The following is a 14639-nucleotide window of genomic DNA, read 5'->3' on the forward strand; positions in this document are numbered from 1 at the left end:
ACTTCGTTCCACCTGGGTCAAACCTTATACTGTTTGCTAGCAACAAGTTTTCAAACAATTCCCAGAACAGTGGAATTTTATAACGACCTGATCGTTAATCAGCTTGCTGCTGACATTCTTGTGATGGCAAGAGGTTGCCAGCCCTTCTCGCATTTATGCAGAAACCTCACATTAGATTTCAAACTCGGCAACTTTTGTTTTCGTTGTATGTAACAGAACAGTCATACTCGATTTCTCCGTGGTATCTTTTCTGCCCAACGCGACGTGTTCCTCAATCTAATTTCCAGCATCCTTCCTTTTGGCCAACATAACAGGCCTTAGAGTCCGACCAATAAATTTTATAAACTCCAGAAGCATGAAATATTCTCTTTCCACCTATAGTGCGTTGCAAAATATATCCTAAGTTACTTTTGGTTCCAAAAAACACTGTCACATTGTTCTTTCTAAAGATAGTTGATTAGATTAGATTAGATTAGATTAATACTTGTTCCATAGATCATGAATACGACACTTTGTAATGATGTGGAACGTGTCAGGTTAATAGAAGATGTCTGTACAAGATATTACATTACACAAAATATTGCATGACACTAATGTTTAAGTTGTTGTTTTTTTTTATTTTTTCCCTTAATTTATATCTAAAAATTCAGCCAATGGTTAGAAGGAATTGTCATCTAGAAATTATTTTAATTTATTCTTAAATGTTAGTTGGCTATCTGTCAGGCTTTTGATGCTGTTTAGTAGGTGACCAAAGACTTTTGTGGCACTATAATTTACCCATTTCTGTGCCAAAGTCAGATTTAACCCTGCTATCCTTGTACTCATTTTTCCATAGTAAGGTAAACTAACAAACTTAGTGTTTTCTTTAGAAGACATATTATTGTAAAGCGTTTTTGTATTTATTAGCGATGTTCTTATGTATAGTATATATAGTACCTATAAAGTCATGTGGATAGTTATTCACTTTTGCAATGTGCCTTATTGTTGCCATTTCATCATCGTATTCGTCTTCCGACAACGTAATTTTGAACATCCGATTGATAGCAAAATTGAAAAATGACTTTTTATGTTGAACTGGGTGGTTTGAAGTGAAATCCACAATGCCATCAGTAGAAGTCTCTTTGCGAAAGGTACCAAATGTGTGTCTGCCATTTTCATTCCGAATTGATAGATCTAGAAAAGTAATAGATTTATTTATATCAGTCTCACATGTAAATTTAATTGTTTGATGCAAGTTATTAAATTTTGCTACTATAGTGTTGATGACATCATCGTTACTCTGTATTAGCGGCAGTGTGTCATCTATGTACCTAATTTAGTATACAATTTTGTCTGCCAACGAAGGATTTTCAGAAAAGAATTTGTTTTCTAGATAATTAATAAAGATGTCAGCGAGCATTCCAGATATTGAGCTTCCCATACTGAGACCGTCTTATTGGGAATAAGTGTCCCCATTTAATTTAAAGTAGTTAAATTTCAAAATTATGGTAAGTGACCCAATGAACTCATCTACTTCCCTCATAGAAAGCTTGTTTTGTTCCATCAAATTACGCTGAATGACCTGCACAGTTTTATCAATACGTATGTTTGTGTATAAGTTGGCGATATCAAGAGAAACAAATTTCATTTCATCAGTTATTGGTGTATTTCTAATTTTATTGAAAAGTTCGTAACTATTGTTAATGGAAAATTGGTTATAGAATTTATAATGAGTTTTAAGAAACCGTAGGTATTTTCCAGCTACTTTACAGAAAGGTCTACTCCTACCATCCACGAACGGGCGTATCGGATAGCCTTCTTTGTGTACCTTTATTTGTGCGCTAAGTGTGGGAGCCAGGGGGCTCATAACGTTTAGCCTCTGTACCTCCCTAGGTAATATTATATCACTGCAGCTTTTTGACTGATCAAGCAATTTCTTCTGAGCTACGGACGTTAAATCCTTATCGATTTTCTTAATATTATTGTCCTCAAAGAACTTTATAATTTTGGCAATAGAGACATCTTTTGCAACGGTCACAATTGTCCCCCTTTGTGCGCCTCAGTTACTATGGCGTCGCTTTCAGAAAGCTTAGAATTGATACTTTCAACGACTCTCTTCTCCTTTATACACTCCTGGAAATTGAAATAAGAACACCGTGAATTCATTGTCCCAGGAAGGGGAAACTTTATTGACACATTCCTGGGGTCAGATACATCACATGATCACACTGACAGAACCACAGGCACATAGACACAGGCAACAGAGCATGCACAATGTCGGCACTAGTACAGTGTATATCCACCTTTCGCAGCAATGCAGGCTGCTATTCTCCCATGGAGACGATCGTAGAGATGCTGGATGTAGTCCTGTGGAACGGCTTGCCATGCCATTTCCACCTGGCGCCTCAGTTGGACCAGCGTTCGTGCTGGACGTGCAGACCGCGTGAGACGACGCTTCATCCAGTCCCAAACATGCTCAATGGGGGACAGATCCGGAGATCTTGCTGGCCAGGGTAGTTGACTTACACCTTCTAGAGCACGTTGGGTGGCTCGGGATACATGCGGACGTGCATTGTCCTGTTGGAACAGCAAGTTCCCTTGCCGGTCTAGGAATGGTAGAACGATGGGTTCGATGACGGTTTGGATGTACCGTACACTATTCAGTGTCCCCTCGACGATCACCAGTGGTGTACGGCCAGTGTAGGAGATCGCTCCCCACACCATGATGCCGGGTGTTGGCCCTGTGTGCCTCGGTCGTATGCAGTCCTGATTGTGGCGCTCACCTGCACGGCGCCAAACACGCATACCACCATCATTGGCACCAAGGCAGAAGCGACTCTCATCGCTGAAGACGACACGTCTCCATTCGTCCCTCCATTCACGCCTGTCGCGACACCACTGGAGGCGGGCTGCACGATGTTGGGGCGTGAGCGGAAGACGGCCTAACGGTGTGCGGGACCGTAGTCCAGCTTCATGGAGACGGTTGCGAATGGTCCTCGCCGATACCCCAGGAGCAACAGTGTCCCTAATTTGCTGGGAAGTGGCGGTGCGGTCCCCTACGGCACTGCGTAGGATCCAACGGTCTTGGCGTGCATCCGTGCGTCGCTGCGGTCCGGTCCCAGGTCGACGGGCACGTGCACCTTCCGCCGACCACTGGCGACAACATCGATGTACTGTGGAGACCTCACGCCCCACGTGTTGAGCAATTCGGCGGTACGTCCACCCGGCCTCCCGCATGCCCACTATACGCCCTCGCTCAAAGTCCGTCAACTGCACATACGGTTCACGTCCACGCTGTCGCGGCATGCTACCAGTGTTAAAGACTGCGATGGAGCTCCGTATGCCACGGCAAACTGGCTGATACTGACGGCGGCGGTGCACAAATGCTGCACAGCTAGCGCCATTCGACGGCCAACACCGCGGTTCCTGGTGTGTCCGCTGTGCCGTGCGTGTGATCATTGCTTGTACAGCCCTCACGCAGTGTTCGGAGCAAGTATGGTGGGTCTGACACACCGGTGTCAATGTGTTCTTTTTTCCATTTCCAGGAGTGTAGAATTGGGGACAGGTTTATTAACCTCATTCGTAATAATATTATTAATCGTTAAAGAAATCTTATTCTGACCAAGTTTTGGTACTCTCAGTGAGTCAATAGCATATTTAGCATGTATTTTTATTCTTTAATACTAAACCGTAGAATTAGAACGATCTGTGAGATCCTTTCAACATGCTGGTCGTAGGTCTAAATTATTGTAAATATGAATGGTGTCCCATTTCTTAAATTACGGCGTTTATGAGGGAGCTTTGTGCGCTGCAAGGGTAATTGAGGCTATTTACTCGTCGAAGTGGCAAAAGTATAATGTTTTTTGGCTGCACACTGGCCACGAATCTTCCAGACTTTAACACTTTATTAGTGATTGTCTCTCGACGTCAGTTCAGGGCTTACAATTCTATGTTGTTGCTTCAGTGTTCGGAGAAAGCATTTAGCTGTGAACAGATAATTAAACATTTCACGAGTGTTAACACTGAGCAGCTGCCTGGAATACGGAATTACTTCTGCTGCTTTTAGTGATGGAATCTATTTCGTTGTGAATGAAGGATACTATTGCCAGGTATTAAACTGTCTTTTTCTGGGCTTTTAATGTTTAGCGACGCTGAGGTACTTCGAGACTTCGCAATTGGGCGTCAGTTAAATAAATTGTTGCCGGCCGCGGTGGTCTAGTGGTTCTAGGCGCGCAGTCCGGAACCGCGGGACCGCTACGGTCGCAGGTTCGAATCCTGCCTCGGGCATGGATGTGTGTGACGTCCTTAGGTTAGTTAGGTTTAAGTAGTTCTAAGTTCTAGGGGACTGATGACCACAGAAGTTGAGTCCCATAGTGCTCAGAGCCATTTGAACCATTTTTAAATAAATTGTTGTTTAAGGGTACCTGCCAGCATATGTTCGCATATGTGCAAGCTATATGTGCACTGGTTATATTTCATATGTTAATTAAGCGATCCATCTATTTCCACTATTTGCTCGCATGTAAGACCACCATTCACAAGTCTGTTGCTGTGATTGGTTTACATGTGTGATTTAATTTATCCATACATTTTTGTTGTTGGCTACCGTCACTGATTTTTCTGGATTGCATTCATTCTATTACTATTTGAATATGTAATTTTTCCTGATTTAGTATTATTTCGAATGAATGACCACTTGTGAAAAAAGATAAAAGTTAAACCTGTCGTATTTTCAGCTATAAGACCTGTAGGGCAAGTATCCCCACGATGAATTATATCGGCTACTATAATTGACAGACAAATGCCAGCCCAACTCATCTTAACAGTCTGCTGCTTGCTCTCGTCAGTAAGGTGGACCAGGTAGCAAAAGTAAATATTCATTGATGGGACATTACACTGTATTCAGGGCACAGTGAAGCAAGTAAAATTCAATCACAAACAGTTCCGTAGATTCAAAGTATATGTTTTAATAGGTATTTATTTTGCTTGACTGCTTTCCCCCATTGGTCGGGCTAGATGTCACTTGATAGTTCTGTACCCCCTTAAAACTTAGTTTTTAAATAGTGGTCTCAGATTTTTCCTAATTAACTGATATCTTTTCAACTCTTCGTAATATTTCATTTAAACTGATAGCGTTTATTCTCGTGTTGCAATGACAATCAGAATATCACCCAATTACTTTCTTTAAAAGATTTTCAGTATTTTTTATTCAAGACACACATAAATAAGGAAACTGAAATGTTTAGTGGCTCACAGCGCTGAATTCAGTGAAGTTAAACGGTAGCGCAATTGATAAAAATAAGGCAATAAATAAAAAACTGATGATTTTATTACATATGAATGATAATGATGACATACAAAACTCATGAGAAAATAAATAGTGACAAATGACATGACTTTTGTTAGAATCGCTCTGTCTCGAAGACGGGGTTGTCAAGTCCATTCTGTTGTTTCCCTTCCTCTCTGGACTCTTCCTCTGTAAAGATAAACCAAACATCGTAAGTGGTAAGTGAAATAAAATTTGTAGATTTATTAGTTAGTTAGTTACATATTCAATAGATCATATGAACGATTCTCTTATCGAAATGTTGTGGAAGACTTATTGTTAAAATCTACAGCATTCCAGACTGCCTTCTTAGTAACTGAGCAGCGTGGATCTAAATAACAGTGAAATGTAAAGAAATGTTTGGCATTTGAACAGAAACTGCACGTATGGAACTTCACGTGAATTAGATAGACAGAATAAAGATCGCAAAATCTTCCAAGCACTCACAGTCATTTATCTATGAGAAAATAATCCTTGCAGATGACAGTAAAGGGAGGAATAAAAGAGATCGTAAGACACGGAACACAAGTTAATATTGTACAAGGATGGGATGTGAAATCGTAATTTTCTTTTCGAAAAAAACCATCCCGCCACTCACTTAAAAACACAGGAAAGGTAACTATGGATGACCAGATAAATGGTAGAATCCCGATCCTCCCGAATGCAAGTATACTGTCTTAAAAATCTCGCTCGGTGCAATCACTCCTGCACCATCTTCAGCGAATCATATAGCAGTATACTGATGAAACAGTCTGCTGTAGCACGGCGTTGTTTGTACTTAGCTCATCTACCAGCAGACTTTTCCATTCAGCCTTTCTCTGTTCTTATGGCCCAATTGCTTCCACAGAATAATTTCTCACCCAACTGTTTAGAAGCGGCACTGTCGATACAAATAATAACATTTCAATCCAGTTAGGTTCTTGGGTTTATGTTGATATTAACGAATGGTTTTCAATGAATTCACATGTCAGATCGCATTCCTGATACAATGACAAATCGTGTCAAGCTTAGTGGCTTCCTTACATAACTCTAGCAAAACTGAAATTGTCTTATGGCAAAACATCTTCAGCCAAACATTGACAGTAGCTACACACAGTGTCATTCTAATTAATCGTTCATACTAATTTCATGAAGAAACGTGTGAATGAGGAGCACTAGTGGTTGATTCAGCTAAATCTTCGGAAAGGAAAAACCGCAAATAATGGGCCACTAACAAATATGGAACTTAGGTAATTTCTTTTGAGATTGTATGCAGTGGGGTGTCTGAGAAGCGGTTAAGGAGCGATCAAGTAGTGGAGCTCAAATCCGCGTCCGGCCACTCGTATTGTGTTTTCGTTCTTCCCCGTACCGACTGAAGAGAATACCAGAGTGATTCTCCGTCTTTGTCTAAATACATCTCCTGCTCGGTTGCCATAGGTCTCAACTTTAAACTAAATACGAAATAATTTATCAGGTTTAATTAAGTGTTGATATTTATGATGTGATGAAAATTCTTTTCATGATGAGATGGGGCCTTCTGCTAACTATGAGTTGGGTTTGTGTTGACAGCATTACAGAGGAGGGTGTTATCTGGATAAAAGATAAGCATTGTGGGAAAGATAGGATGTAGGTGGGCAAGCATAGTGTAAACTGGAAGTTTTTTGGAAATTTGTGGTAAGGTCTTATGGGACCAAACTGCTGAGGTCTCCAGTCCGTAAGTTTACACACTACTTAATCTAACTTACGCTAAGGACAACACACACACCCATGCCCGAGGGAGGACTCGAACCTCCGACGGGGGGAGCCGCAGCCGCGCGGACCGTGACTAGGCGCCCGAGACCGCTCGGCTACCCCGCGCCGCAAGTGAACTGGAATCTTCATTCAGGATGGGATGGGTAAGTCTTGATTGTAAGAAACGGTAGATTACAGGAATGAATCCATGATCTGGAAAGGAAAGTGTCTGAAGTCAAGCTGTCAAAAGACAGGGGGTGTTTGGAAATTGAGGGATGAGGGGATGTGTTGATAGAGGTGCGGTAAAGGCTAGAGTTTTCAACAATGATGGAGACTGTAAGGTGTTGGGACTCGCAGCTATAGGAGATGAAGTAAAGGCGAAGAACTTCAAGGGTGTGTTAGAAATTTATGATCTAATGCAAGATGCGAGTGTGAGGAGATAATCGCATGTGGAAAGCGAGGTGGCGTGCGAGGATTGGACAGAGTGATAAAATTCAGGAGGAGCAGAAGGCAGGTATGGATGGGCCAGGCGTGAGCTTCATATTTATGGATGATGCTCAAGGGATTCAGATTCCCTCATTCGGCCAGTCAGTAGTTTTAGCCTGTTATGGGCCTTGCTTTGAATAATTATGTGGTGCAGAGACGTTGGAAAATCTACACTTTTTACGTAGATCTGACGGGTACATGAAACAAAAGGAATATAAAGGAACAACATAGACCGTGCTTTCAACGACGCGTGCATTACTGTAGTGTTTCACCTCTCTTAGTGCAACCTACCGAGTGGATCTTCTATGGGGTAGTTACGTACCTTGGGGCGGATCGTTCCATGGCTGCACTTTGTCCGTGGCGAGCACCACATACAGGGCGTACGTGACGAGGCCGATGCCCGCTGAGATGTAGAACACAGTATTCCACGCCGTCCGCGTTTGCTGGAAGAAGCAATAAAAGAAGCTGTTAGTACTTGATTCCAAGACCAGAGTACCCAGATTCATGCTGCTCTTCTAAATCTTCCACTACTGACCAAAGTCAGGTGTGTTCATTCAACTCTCAAATATACAGCGCAGCCAAATTAAAGGATCATTTTGTCGAAACCCCTTAGTTGTTTTCCACTGAGACGTGTAAGTTCGAGCCGGCCGAAGTGGCCGTGCGGTTAAAGGCGCTGCAGTCTGGAACCGCAAGACCGCTACGGTCGCAGGTTCGAATCCTGCCTCGGGCATGGATGTTTGTGATGTCCTTAGGTTAGTTAGGTTTAACTAGTTCTAAGTTCTAGGGGACTAATGACCTCAGCAGTTGAGTCCCATAGTGCTCAGAGCCATTTGAACCATTTGTAAGTTCGAAATTTGGCTCAAAAGTAACTACAAACTTCCTCTGTAAGGGCGCAAAAAGCACAACTGAGCAAACTTCAGACTTACGCGTCGCAATGGCAAACAACTATGGGTTTCGAAAGAAACTCTCCCTCCGAACAGGCCTCAGAAGGCCCAACGGTACCGACCGACCGCCGTGTCATATTTAGCCGATAGCCGTCTCTTGATGCGGATATGGAGGGGCGTATGGTCAGAAAGCAGATGGCAGTTATGAGAGTCGAGGGACATGAAAGGAAAGCAGTGGTTGGGAAGGAAGTGAGACAGGGTTGTAGCCTCTCCCCGATGCTATTCAATCTGTATACTGAGCAAGCAGTAAAGGAAACAAAAGAAAAGTTCGGAGTAGGTATTAAAATCCATGGAGAAGAAATAAAAACTTTGAGGTTCGCCGATGACATTGTAATTCTGTCAGAGACAGCAAAGGACTTGGAAGAGCAGTTGAACGAAATGGACAGTGTCTATAAGGAGGGTATAAGATGAACATCAACAAAAGCAAAACGAGGATAATGGAATGTAGTCGAATTAAGTCGGGTGATGCTGCGGGAATTAGATTAGAAAATGAGACACTTAAAGTAGTAAAGGAGTTTTGCTATTTGGGGAGAAAAATAACTGATGATGGTTGAAGTAGAGAGGATATAAAATGTAGACTGGCAATGGCAAGGAAAGCGTTTCTGAAGAAAAGAAATTTGTTAATATCGAGTATTGATTTAAGTGTCAGGAAGTCGTTTCTGAAAGTATTTGTATGGAGTGTAGCCATGTATGGAAGTGAAACATGGACGATAACTAGTTTGGACAAGAAGAGAATAGAAGCATTCGAAATGTGGTGCTACAGAAGATGGGTAGATCACATAACTAATGAGGAGGTATTGAATAGAATTGGGAAGAAGAGGAGCTTGTGGCACAACTTGACTAGAAGAAGGGATCGGTTGGTAGGACATGTACTGAGGCATCAAGGGATCACCAATTTAGTTCTGGAGGGCAGTGTGGAGGGTAAAAATCGTAGAGGGAGACCAAGAGATGAATACACTAAGCAGATTCAGAACGATGTAAGCTGCAGTAGGTACTGGGAGATGAAGAAGCTTGCACAGGATAGAATAGCATGGAGAGCTGCATCAAACCAGTCTCAGGGCCGGCCGCGGTGGTCTCGCGGTTCTAGGCGCGCAGTCCGGAACCGTGCGACTGCTACGGTCGCAGGTTCGAATCCTGCCTCGGGCATGGATGTGTGTGATGTCCTTAGGTTAGTTAGGTTTAAGTAGTTCTAAGTTCTAGGGGACTGATGACCACAGCGGTTAAGTCCCATAGTGCTCAGAGCCATTTGAACCATTTGAACCAGTCTCAGGACTGAAGGCCACAACAACAACAACATGGCCACCACAGCGCTCTCCCGGCCTTTGTCTGTTTTTGTGACTGAAGCAGCTTCTCATCACTCAAGTAGCTCCTCAACTGGCGTCACAGCGGGTGGGTGCACCACGCTGCCAACAACGCTCGGCGGAACCGAACAGGCACACATGCAACTGCTAGCCAAGCCCGATAGCGCTTAACTCTGGTGATCTGACGGGAACCGGTGTTATCACTGCGGTAAGGCCGTTGGCGGCTTTCGACAAGGTAATCCTTTAAATCTGTAGCGCAGTTTAAATCCATTAACATATTTTTTGTTTATATTTTACATGTTATTTATTTACCTATAGCATAAACATTTCAATTCCATTTTAAAGGAACGTATCGTGTTTAAGGGCTAGCGTCTGATTACTTTTCCAAACGTACTAAGTCCAATGCTGGATCGAAGACACACCTTAGATTCTGAATAAAAATCAACAACTCAGACAGCCGGAGACTTCAGGTATAAGAAATCTGTTTCCGCTAATGGCCTTGCCAAAATAGAGCAGAGGAGTGGACAGAGGGTTATGGCATCCTCTTATTCTTCGGGTGAGTAGCTCCACCTAAGGCCGGAAAAATCACCAATGATCAGCGATGTGAGAATGCAAATGGCACTGGAAACCTCTACTTTAAAGAGACACGATCTGTATACCTAGGAAATATACCCCGTAAATAAAAAAGAAGTTTTCGCTCCACGATGAGAAGATTCCGAAGTAGTCCGCAATTCAAACAGACAACATGGTGGTGAACACGAGGAAAATATTAAAAAAGCAACGAAACGGTAATATTCTACGAGTCTGAGCCTCGAATGCAAGAGGTCTGACTGTGGCAGAGAAGCTAGAAAGTCTGAGAAATCAAATGCAAAAGCTGAAGCAGGATGTAATAGCTATCAGTAATGTCAGACAGTACACGATAATATCAACATTATCAGAAAATGTTACAACTAAAGTAATATGCTATGATTAATCATGCAATATCATTATGAATAAAAAAAGTAGGGCGTAGACTGAGTTACTGTGAACAATTCAGCGATAGGTTTATTCTCATTACAAAAAATGTTCAAATGTGTGCGAAATCTTATGGGACTTAACTGCTAAGGTCATCGGTCCCTAAGCTTACACACTACTTAACCTAAATTATCCTAAGGACAAACACACACACACCCATGCCCGAAGGAGGACTCGAACCCCCGCCAGGAGGTCCATGACTGCAGCGGGGTAGACCGCTCGGCTAATCCTGCGCGGCTATTCTCATTACAATCGAAAACAAACCTACGCTAATAATCATAATTCAAGTATACAATCGATATCACACGGAGAACGTGAAGAGACTGAACATGTGACAGAACTGAACAGATAATTCAGTATGTGAAGGAAGATGAAAATCAAATGATCTTGTGGGACAGGAGCACATTAGTAGGGGACAGAGTTACGGGTGACTGCTGCCTAGATGACAGGAGCAAGAAAGAAGAAAGACTAGTTGAATTCTCCAATAAAAGTCAGCTAGTAATAATAAATATACTATTCAAAAATAGCAAGACCAAGATATATACTAGGAAAAGAGGCACAAGGAGATTACATCATGGCGAGCAGAGATTCCAAAATCTGATATGGTATGTAAAACGCACTTAGGAACAGATATATGCTCAGATCACCACTTAGTAATAATGAAGAGTAGATTGAAGTTTCAGTGCATCGTCAGGAAGAATAAATCGACAAAGAAGTAGTAGACTGAATTTCTGAACAACGATATGCTTTGAAAGTCCTCTGAGAATGTACATACGGAGAAGACGAAGGCTAGAGTAGGTAGTTCAGTTGGGGAGGAATGGAAGGCGCTATAAAAGGGTAATCGCACAAGCGTGACAGACAAATGTAACTATAAAAAAAGTAAATTCGAAGAAAATATGTGTAACATAAGAAATACACCAACAGAAGGAGTCGAGAGGGAAGGAAAACCAAGTTCAGTTAAGAAAAAGGAATAGAGTCGCTTTGAAACGAATTAAAAAAGAAAACCAAGGATGTTAAAGGAAAAACAATACAGGAAAAATGCGACGAAATCGAAAAAGGAATATTCATAGAAAGGATATTTAGAATGGCCAAAATAACTTTTAGAGGATTTAAAAGTAACGGTGTCAATGTTATGAGTGGGAAATAATTCCACAGTTAAACGCAAAGGCTTGAGCCTTGAGCGGACAGAGGAAAGAGTATACTGTGTGTCCCTTCGGAGATGGTATGAGGGGCGGGGCGGAGGGGGGGGGGGGATGAACTCTTACCTAACGTGTTAAAAAAAGGAACGGGTTCAATATGAATACAAGGACTCTGTTTCTAGAGTTTGTCATAGTTTTTGAAGGCTTTCAGACTTTCGATGAAAGAAGATAGAATGGATAGACAAAATTTCTTCTGAATTTCTTAAAACATTGTGGGAAATGGCTATCAAACGATTATTCAAGTTGGTGTGTAGAATCTATGGCAGTAGAGACACCATCGGATTTTCGGAAGAGTATTATCCACGTAATACTGAAGATGACAAGAGCAGATAAGTGTGTGAACCAGAGTCCCACCTGCCTGACACCTCTTGCTTCGTTCCAGCACAGCTAAGGAGGACACGGGTCAAACTGAGGAGGAGGCTGGCAGGTAGTATGTGGGGAGCAAGGCGTCGGTCGTTTACGAAGCATCCCTTGAGTTGGTATTCTCTGTAGCAGAATATTGCGCAACAGTTTGGCTCCTCAGCGCTCATATAAAGAAAGTTGACGTTAATTTGAATGGAGCTATTACAACAATTATTGGTACAATAAATTAATTGTCATCAGACTACCGGTTTTGGTCTGTAATGACCATCTTCAGTTCTGTTCTATAAAAACAGTCCTAATATACTGCAGCCATAGTGGCTTCGTCAAATGCTGCGGTACATTAGGATATGTTTTTATAAAACAGATATGAAGATGGTCATTATAGACCGATGACAAAAAAATTGTGACCGTAGGGGTAAAGTAAAGGAAATTTATTCTATATTCGGGCCACTGTTTTATTCGCAACCATGTCACAGCTTGCGGAATTATTGGTACAGTCAGAACTACATCTTCATGCCGACTAATAATACTACCTTACATCTGCCGATATTCGACGAAAGGCGGCTGTCTACAACCTTTGCAACAAATTTCTAAAAATGAGTCAATCCCTCTTCACGAAGATTTACTCTAGCTGCCTAGGAAACGCCTCAGATTCAGAGGACCAGCATATGAAGTAGGAGTCAAAATGGTTTCTACTGGGTTCACTCGGTAGTCAAAGTGGAAAAGTGAGTGGGGAGCCACCGAAACCCAGAACCACGAACACCCAGCTGTTAAAAGTTCCGGGATTTTATCAGCCCAGAGAGATATGGGTACGGCTTAATATACTCCGGACTGGAGAAGATATGCGCAAATACAACACACACAAGTAGGGGTTTTACACTGACAGTACGTGTGACTGTGGTGGGATTCAGACACTGAGCCACATTGTAAATGAGTGGCCTAAAAGATGTTTCCCTGGTGGTATGAAGAGTCTACATGAAGCATCTGACGATGCTCTCCACATGACTGAGTCTTCCGCCTTTCATATGTACTGTGGGCCACTGAAAATATAATGTAAATAGATGCACAGTGTATTTTTTGGTTGAACATATATAAGAATTTTGTTGTAATTGATGCACACGATAGTAATAAAAAAAGCAGCAAAAATGTGATTAGCGACAAAATTAAATTCTAAAGCTGAGATCTCGTATCAGAGGAAGGAACTGTGCTACCTCGGAAGCAAATGAACGAAGTAAGGAAGATATAAGAAGCAAACTAAGAGAAGCAAAGACAGAAAGCCTCTTGAAAGTTAGTGTAATACTTAATTTGAGAAAAATTTTGGAGGATGTACTTCCAGAGCACAGTACTGCGTGGAAATAAATCACAGACTATGAAGAAATTGGAACAGAAGAGTGTGGAAGCATATGAGATGTGTTTGATGTTACAGAAGGATTCTGAAAATCCAGTCGACTGATAAGAGAGGGAATGAGGACGTTGTTCGCAGGATGAAAGACTAACCGGACGAAGGGACTGGTTGATAGAACGTGTGTTAAGAGATCACGGTACCAAACGGAACCGTAGAGAGCAAAAATCGTAGAAGTTTTTTCCTTTTATATTGAGTCTTTTGTCAACTGCCATGCACAACTTCAGAATTTACATCGCAGTGGCAATCGTAGGACCAAGTCTTTGGTTTGCATGTAGCTTAATTTCTTCTTGATACACTATCAAGAATTGGGTTGCTGCATTTAAAACACGGCAGTTCAGCACTGAAGCTGAAGAGCGTTCTGGAAGGCCAACTCGAATCACAGTTCAAGAAACCGTGGATACTCTTCAATCCATTGTCATGGGCGATCGGAGAATAATTGCTAAAAAGATAGCAGAGACCCTGGGCATATCCCGAGAAGGTGTGGGTCATATTATTCGTGAGGTTCTGAGCACGAGAAAGCTGTCAGCTAAATGTCTCAGTGTAGGCCAAATTTGTGAACATATGCTTGCTTCACAGTCCATTTTGGTCCAATTTCGCCTAGATCCTGCGGGATTTTAGGATCATCTGGTCACCATAGATGTAACATGGACACACAATTATGACCCAGAGACCAAAGAACAGTACAAAAAATGGAGACAAAGTGGTTCTTCACGTACAAAGAAGTTCAAAACTCAGAGATCAGCAGACCGGTCGCTCGGATCCGTCTTTTGGGATAAAGATGGGATTCTACGGGCTGACAGCTTACATAGTAAGACCATCACGGCAAAGTACCATACTGAACCTCCCAACAAACTGGAGAAATAACTGGTATCCAAACGTCGAGGAAAGCTGGGAAATCAAAAGTTATTTCTG

General features: G+C 42.1%; 1 protein-coding gene across 1 annotated transcript in view; it reads right to left on the reverse strand.

The window, feature by feature from the left end:
* Positions 1-5290: 5290 nt before the first annotated feature.
* Positions 5291-14639, reverse strand: part of LOC126252210 (sialin-like) — a 70407-nt gene continuing 61058 nt past the window's right edge. The window contains exons 9-10 of the mRNA XM_049953081.1: positions 7824-7944; positions 5291-5455 (exon numbers count right to left, since the gene is read on the reverse strand). Of these exons, the coding sequence (XP_049809038.1) occupies positions 5382-5455; positions 7824-7944 (195 nt within the window). The 3' untranslated portion in view covers positions 5291-5381. The remainder of the gene's footprint in view (positions 5456-7823; positions 7945-14639) is intronic.

Source organism: Schistocerca nitens, chromosome 4 (genome assembly GCF_023898315.1).
Source record: "Schistocerca nitens isolate TAMUIC-IGC-003100 chromosome 4, iqSchNite1.1, whole genome shotgun sequence".
Classification (NCBI taxonomy): domain Eukaryota; kingdom Metazoa; phylum Arthropoda; class Insecta; order Orthoptera; family Acrididae; genus Schistocerca; species Schistocerca nitens.